The sequence below is a fragment of the Octopus bimaculoides genome, chromosome 18 (assembly GCF_046866305.1).
Source record: "Octopus bimaculoides isolate indiv1 chromosome 18, ASM4686630v1, whole genome shotgun sequence".
Taxonomy (NCBI): domain Eukaryota; kingdom Metazoa; phylum Mollusca; class Cephalopoda; order Octopoda; family Octopodidae; genus Octopus; species Octopus bimaculoides.
This window is the reverse complement of record NC_142945.1, coordinates 47,585,373-47,593,754: the sequence shown is the minus strand read 5'-3', so window position 1 is coordinate 47,593,754 and position 8,382 is coordinate 47,585,373. Positions and strand designations below refer to the sequence as shown.

Below are 8,382 nucleotides of genomic sequence, written 5' to 3'. Positions count from 1 at the left end.
TATTTTTATTATTATCTTAGAAAACCCCCCATTTTGGTATTGTCTGTGAGTTACTTGGATTGAATCCTGAAGAAATGGCATTTTGGCTGTGCAACAGACAGATCGCTTCCGCCTCTGAACGGATCATGAAACCAATGTCCAAGAAAGAGGTAAGACAGTTCAACGCTTCCAAAATATTTCATAACATTTCAACCAATGATTCCTTTATTACTCTCTTTCTCTCACTCTGTATATGAATATATATATATATATGTGTGTGTGTGTTGATAGATAGATAGATAGATAGACAGACAATAGTGACTTCAAAGTTTTGACCTGTTAACTTTCAATGTCTGAAACATTGAAGTCAGTGTCACACCAATTCTTATAAGTTCAGTGCGCATGTATACTCTACTAAAAAGTACTGACTTTTCACCCTAATGTCAAATTGTTTTTTATATATATAAAAACAAACATTAATTTATTTCAGTTCTATATTTAAGAGATGAGGAATTTTGTACATTATTTATATTATTTACATTATTTACATTTGACAGATATTTGTCCTCATCTTGTTTGTTGTTAACACAGTGTTTCGGCTGAGATACCCTCCAGCCTTCATCAGGTGTCGGAATTTCCCCAAGACACCTGATGAAGGCTGGAGGGTATATCAGCCGAAACATGATCAAACACAAAGACTGTTAATTTCACATCAAGTTTGTTATTAGGTGTCCAAATTTTCATCACACAAATTGTGGTCTGGTCACTGATGCCAGAAACCAGGACACATTTTGTGCAATGAAAATTTTGTCAGCCTTAGATGAAGATAACAGTTTTAGAATGGCTAGGATGTGTCTTCCATACCACAATCATTTTAGTTTCAAAACATGGTCTCAGTTGAAATTTCTTACCTGGTAAATCCACCGCAAAAACTTAACCTGATAAATATTTAAAAAAAAACTTTTTTGTTGTAGATGTTTTTGCTCTTGTTGAGTTAGTTTTTTTTTTGTTGTTGTTGAATTATTATTTGTGTATAATATATTATTCTTGTTCACTGATGATGTTTTATTATGATTGCAGGCCGGGTATAGTCGAGATGCTCTCGCTAAATTCATTTACGCGCGGGTCTTTGACTGGATTGTAGCCAAAATTAATCGGAATCTCCTGACACATGAAGACACCCAAAACTTCATTGGAGTGCTCGATATCTACGGGTTTGTTCTAGTTTTAATTATTGATTTTTTTTTTACTCTTCTTACTTAATTAAATTCTTTAACCTGTAAGCATTGACACTGTCCATATCTGGCTCAAATATTCTACCTGTCTTACATTCAAACCAATCAGATCTGACCTCTCACACATACTCTACTATATTGTTCTCAAATAAGGCAGCATGCTGGCAGAAACATTAGCACACCGGGTGAAATGCTTAGTGGTATTTCACCTGTCTCTACGTTCTGGCTAAAGGCAGTGCTCCAACATGGCCACAATCAAATGACTGAAACAAATAAAAGAATAAAAGAAAGATGTAGATTTCCTGATTTAATGTTCTTACTGTTATTCCTCTGTATCCCTCAGGGGGTCAGTAAAATAAATAAGGATCAAAGGCAATCAGCTTATTAATTATATTTTATTAAATTATTATTATTACTCACCACCATTTCAAAATAGGCAGGAAAAATATTTTATTTTATTGTCTTGTTTATTGCAATTTATTTCAGAGTTGGTTGAGTTGGATAGTGCTGTAAATTTATAGAAATGTTTAATGTTTGAGATTTACTTAGTTTACAGCATTTGGAGTAGAGTGGTCAATTCTACCTGGCAAAGACCATCCTTGCCTATGGGAAGCTTTGAACTCAGCATTGCTGACTAACAAACCACTTGTCAGTTTTACAGTGTCTCCCCAGCTGTTGCTTCATGCAATGACTTAGTTCTATTCTGTGGTACATGTTTACAGCCAGGTAGACTGGGTCAGTTGAGTACTGTGTCTTAACCGCAGACACAATGCACTGCTGTTTACAGGATATGAACCAACAATTTCTTGATTAGTGATCTAGTACTATATCCACCAAGCCATCCACAATTTTATGTGGGTTGTTTATTGGTGTAAATTCAAACATTTTAATGGGCTGTTTATAAAGCCAAGTACCCTGAACGACATAAATTCAGGTTATACTTCCGTATCAAGTATACACCCATCTGTTTCCTCCTGTTCTACACTGTATATGTCCAGTTGGTGTGTATATATATATATATATATATATATATATATATTCAACATCCTCTCATCGAAATATTCTGTGTTTATCTTAACAGTTTTATGTCTATTTAATTATAATATCTGTTGATTTGTTCAGGTGTGTATATCTGGGAACAGGTAGTGTGTATGTGTGTGCGTGTACATGTGCGAACACACACACACACACACACGAGAATATCTTTTATCGTTTACTTGTTTCAGTCATTGGTCTGTGGCCATGCTGGGGCACCTCCTTGAAGGGTTGAATAAAACAAATTAACCCTTTTTTTTTGCTAACTTTATTACTTATTCTATGGATCTCTGTTACCAAACCATTATGCTACAAGGTATTAACAAACACACATACATACATATTTGTACACACACACACACACACACACACACACACACACACACACACACACACACACACACACGACAGGCTTCTACTCAGTTTCCATTTATCAAATTTACTCACAAAGCATTGGTCAGTTATAGAAGACACTCGCCCAAGGTATTATGCAGTGGGACTGAACCCAGAACCATGAAGTTACAAAATGAGCTTCTTATCCACACAGCCACATATTCTATATAATGTTTTAAAAAAATTTTTTTTTTTTATTTTCTGTTTTTATTAGGTTTGAAACATTCAGAGTAAACAGCTTTGAACAGTTTTGCATTAATTATGCGAACGAACGGCTCCAATTACAGTTCAACACGGTGAGTTAATAAAGTAATGCTATGTCACTTTGTAATAATCCTTATTATTATTGTTGATATATATATATATATATATATATATATATATATATATAGCTGAGGGATTAAACTCAATTTTAATTTTAACCCCTCAGCTGTTTAATGCTTTTTTGGGGCCTGCAATTACATATATCATTAATTCTGTTATTATCATTTTTTTAAATAGTCATTCTAGATGATAACAAAATTAATAATATCTTAGCAAATTAATTTTCAAGAATTTATATTTTTTCTCGCAAATTGTTTGCCCCTGTAAAAAGAGTGTGTGTGTGTGTGTGTGTGTGTGTGTGTGTGTGTGTGTGTGTTGTACATGTATGTATTCATGAACATATATATATGTATGTATCATTATACATGTTCTATTGTCTTTGGTTTCATTGCAGCACGTATTCACACTAGAACAGCAGGAGTATAGACAAGAAGGTCTGGAATGGGATGAAATCAGCCACTACGATAATACTCCTTGTATTGATCTTATTGAGAGTTCTCAGGGAATCTTAGCTTTATTAGATGACGAATGTAAGGTAAGTCACTTTCCAGAAGTTTCTGTGAAATAAACTACCAAATGAAACATTGCCAGAGATGTAAATTGAACCTGCTATCTCCTTGGTTTCAGCTTTCATCTCTTTCTTTAACATGTCTAAATACTCAATTTAAGGACCTCTTTTCTCTTCTTTCACTGTGGTTTCCCTTCTCTCTGCTATCCTCAAAACTTGAGGATTGTTTTCTTACATTTGTTCCTATACTCTTTACTCTTTTACTTGTTTCAGTCATTTGACTGTGGCCATGCTGGAGCACCACCTTTAGTCGAGCAAATCGACCCCAGGATTTTTTTTTTGTAAGCCTAGTACTTATTCTATCGGTCTCTTTTGCTGAACTGCTAAGTTACGGGGACGTAAACACACCAGCATTGGTTGTCAAGCGATGTTGGGGGGACAAACACAGACACACACACAGACACACACACAAACACATACATATATACAATGGGCTTCTTTCAGTTTCCGTCTACCAAATCCACTCACAGGGCTTTGGTTGGTGCGAGGCTATAGTAGAAGACACTTGCCCAAGATGCCACACAGTGGGACTGAACCCGGAACCTTGCGGTTGGTAAGCAAGCTACTTACCACACAGCCACTCCTACACTCTAAATTAAACAAATATTAAATTAAGATAAAAAATGCATGTATTTTAGTATGAATGACAGAAGTTTATTAATACTGTACTGTACAAAGTACTAGTCTGTGCTAGGTACCAATAAGCTAGTTTGGCAGTCACAGGAATTTGAAGATTCTGTTCTTGAATTAGAGCAGATTATAAGAGGTTCAAAGCCATTAGGGTCCAGAAAGTTGATGTTGTACCTGTCTTCTACATGTTTTTGCTCAGAGTGTTCTTTACTCGGGTCATTTACTTCTTTCCTCTCTCCGCAGATGTTGAATGGAAGTGACGCCAACTGGTGCACATCATTATTAAAGAAGTTGGCAAAAGCTCAGTGTTTTGAAAAACCCAGAACCTCTCAGACATCTTTCACTGTCTGCCACTTTGCTGAGAAGGTCACCTATGCTTGCCAAGGGTTCATGGAGAAAAATATGGATTCTGTATCAGACTTACAAGTAGAAACTTTGAAAAAAAGCACCGTAAGTATTTGTTAGATGTGATAATTCTTTATTTCAAAACTATCGTTCAGTTCTCACTCCCACCCTTTATGGGGGTTTGGTTGGTTGTTTTTTAAAATCTAATTTAATCAATGATATATACATCATTGTTTTAACATACACCTTTCCATACTTGCATGGGCTGGACAGAATATGTTTTTAGGGGGATTTGCTGGGATTAGATGCTCTTCCTGTCACCAATCCTTACCTGTTTCCAAGCTGAGTGTTATTTTCCTATTACCGGTACATGTGCCAGCGGCATGTGGAAAACAACCGAGCGTGGTCGTTGCCAGTGCTGCCAGACTGGCTCCCGCGCAGGTAGCACATAAAAACACCTTTTGAGCGTGGTCTTTGGGAGAACCACCTGACTGGCCCTCATGCTGGTGGCACGTAAAAAGCACCCACTACACTCTCGCAGTGGTTGGTGTTAGGAAAGGCATCCAGCTGTAGAATCTTTGCCAGATCAGATTGAGCCTGGTGCAGCCTTCTGGCTCACCAGTCCTCAGTCAAACCGTCCAACCCATGCTAGCATGGAAAGCAGACGTTAAACGATGATGATGATGATTTATATATGCTATACTATAATCATTTTGTCTGACATGCATAATGGTAACTTGGAACAAAAAGAGATGAATAAAAATGATGATAAAAAGAAAGCAAACATTGCTGATAAAATTCTAATGTTTTGATGTTTGCTTTGAAAATCTCTCTGTAGAGATATGTGAGAAGAATCCTGTTAATAATGAAATATATTTTTTTTGTCTTTCAGAATCCATTTGTATTAGAACTGTTCCAGGAGAAGAAATTGGAAAGGAAACTATCAACCTTATCTGAAGAATCCTACCTGAATCCACCAAAGAAATCTAAAAAGCACAAACAAACTGTTGGTTCTCAGGTATGTGAAGAAGGTGGCAGTGGTGGTGAAGGGGACAAAGTTTTATTGCTAACAGTGGAGGATAGGTCTTAGCTAGAGAGGGGACAACAGCAGCCAAGACTGTTGGATGGAAAGACAGGAAGAAACTTTAGGATGCTAAAGGAAGAAGTACCCCCCTGCCCAAGGTGTCCAATAGTCTTGAGATAAGGGACGAAACACCTGGTTTTATTAATTGTAAGGGTGAGGACCCAGCTAATGGCTTCCTAGGGGTAGGACAATTAATGTTGTTATCCCAAGCAACAGGTAAAGTCTCTCACCCATTAACTGGTACAGTTTGTCTGTTGAGTTTCTCTACAGTTTTTGACTAATTTCGCTCAAGGCCTTGATCAATCTGAACCTGAGATGCAAAAGACTTGCTCAAGGTACTGCAGAGAGGGTTGACTTCAAGACTACGGCAGAGGATACTTGCCTAAGGTTCTCTGCAGTGGGATCAAGCTAGAATCATTTGATTTTGTAGTGAAGTAAAAACTGACACAGTGATGTCTGTGAGTCCCTTGGATATTACTTTCTTGACTCTTAAGACTCACTGGGCTGATTACCCAGTTTTCTTGGCACATAAACAACATGAAATGAAGTGCTTTGCTCAAGGACCTCAAAAAGACGATCCGTTATCTGTTCTTGGAATCAAAACCATAATCACAATATTATGTGTGCCCAAGCCAGTAGGCCACAAACCTTCACGGTCGTGTCTGTGGGTTGACAGAATTAGTAGATTTGAGACTAAAATACCTTGTGGGCAGAATTGTTAGCACTCCAGGTAAAATGCTTAGTGATGTTTCATCCATTTTTATATTCTGAGTTCAAATTCTGCTGAGGTCGACTTTGCCTTTCATCCTTTCAGGGTCAATAAAATAGGTACCAGTCGAGTACTGGGGGTCAATGTAATCAACTTACCTCCTCCACAAAAAAAAAAAAAAAAATTGTCTGCTTTGTGCCAAGATTTGAAACCAGTATTTTAATTACATCCCTTTACATTCTGTGTTCAAATCCCCCAATTTTTTTAAAAATCGATTTCAATTATTTTATTTAATGTTGCAGTTTAAAGAATCATTAAACAGCCTCATGAAGACCTTGTCAGACACAAACCCACACTATGTGCGATGTATTAAACCCAATGATGAAAAGAAACCTTTCAAGTAAGTTTATTATAGATTCAATTCCACAGAGGACAATGAATGACTGTGACCATTGCCGAGGATCAACTGATTTCACAGCTTGTATGTTGGAAAATATATACAAGTGCTGTATTTAGTTATCTCCCTTGTATCCTCTTCAGTTGTTAAAAATGAAAAAAATGTAAAAGTACCATTTGTACTGCAGTCACTTTCATCATCTGTACTTCTTTTTGATTGTAAGGGATGGAGATAGAATTTTGCTGTGTCTGGGGAAAGTCATATTGTCTTAATGCCTTATTATCTAACACACTCACTGGTTCGATTTCCACTCATTTATTATTTATATTTTTCCTTTCCAACACTTTAGTTGCTTTTGGAACCTTGTGAACATCCATTGACAAGGATGCAAAAGCAATGAAAATTTTGGAAGAAAATATAGATTACATTCTAAGTTCAAATTCGACTGGGGTCAACTTTGCTTTACACCCTTTTGAGGTCAATAAAATAAGTGCCAGTCAAGCACTGGAGTCATTGAAATCGATTGGCCCTCCCTCCCCCAAAATTTCAGGCCCTTTGCCTATAATTGAAAGGATTAATGAGTTTATTGAAAAGTGGGCGAAAGTTGTGAAAATAGCAAGAGTGGACGGTACCTCTCTAAGTGTAGACCTGTGAGTCAGAGAGAGGGAATTGGAGGAGGTACTTGCCTTTGGTGTTCAGTGAGATCTTGGACAGTGGAGTTCCATGATTTTCCCTGGAGGTCATCCTGTATCAGGAGGACTACATCTCTATCATAGGACCACCCCACTTTTTCAACCTTTGTTTACTATATATATATATATATATTTCTCTCCCTTTTCATTATATACCATGTATATTTATCCCTTTTTTGTTATTTATTTATTTATTTTATCATTTCATTATATGTAAACCCCCACATATATCTGTTTTATATTGTCCCCCTCATCTTTCGCCCTGGTGACAAATAAATAAAATAATCATTATTATTATTATTATTATTATTATTATTATTATTATTATTATTATTATTATTATTACAGGTTTCACCATAAGCGAGTTGTTGAACAACTTCGGGCTTGTGGAGTGTTGGAAACCATCCGGATCAGTGCTGCTGGATTCCCTGCAAGGTAAACCTAAAATTCACTAATGTTCCATTATTTGTCATTAACTTAACCACTAATCTCACTGAATATATGCAACTGACCAACAGAAATCAGGCAAACGAGTAGAATTTAACATACCATCTCAGCTAAAAAGTAATAGAATGAGGTAACAGATATACCTGGATCGAGATTTTGAATTCTGGCTAGTTTCTACTTTCACTTTCTAATGCTAATATCGATTGCTGCCACTGATGTTATTATTGTTGTTGTTATCAATTATTTAGATTTGCCACTGATAATAATAATAATAATAATAATAATAATAATAATAATAGTAACATCTTTACGAGTATTCTTTTGAATATTCACTCATTTATATATATATATGTATATATATTGCGTGTTGCGTATGGAGGTGTAATTGTTGTGTATGCCTTCTGTTGCAGGGGAACATACGATAATATATTCTACATGTTCCAACAACTCTTGAATCTGTCAGACGTCAACAAATCGGACCCACGAGAAAGTTGTGAGAAACTTATGAAAACATACATTGAGGTAAGCCACATGTTTTTTTTTG

At 36.2% G+C, this 8,382-nt stretch overlaps 1 protein-coding gene across 8 annotated transcripts in view; it reads left to right on the top strand.

Annotated features, from left to right (window-relative positions):
- LOC106873192 (unconventional myosin-Va) overlaps positions 1-8,382 on the top strand; it is a 146,383-nt gene that overhangs the window by 60,477 nt on the left and 77,524 nt on the right. For all 8 annotated transcript variants that reach the window (XM_089366137.1, XM_089366139.1, XM_089366138.1 and 5 more), the window contains exons 11-19: positions 21-149; positions 1,060-1,193; positions 2,857-2,938; positions 3,361-3,501; positions 4,408-4,614; positions 5,402-5,527; positions 6,605-6,702; positions 7,740-7,826; positions 8,249-8,360. In XM_089366137.1, the coding sequence (XP_089222263.1) occupies positions 21-149; positions 1,060-1,193; positions 2,857-2,938; positions 3,361-3,501; positions 4,408-4,614; positions 5,402-5,527; positions 6,605-6,702; positions 7,740-7,826; positions 8,249-8,360 (1,116 nt within the window). The remainder of the gene's footprint in view (positions 1-20; positions 150-1,059; positions 1,194-2,856; positions 2,939-3,360; positions 3,502-4,407; positions 4,615-5,401; positions 5,528-6,604; positions 6,703-7,739; positions 7,827-8,248; positions 8,361-8,382) is intronic.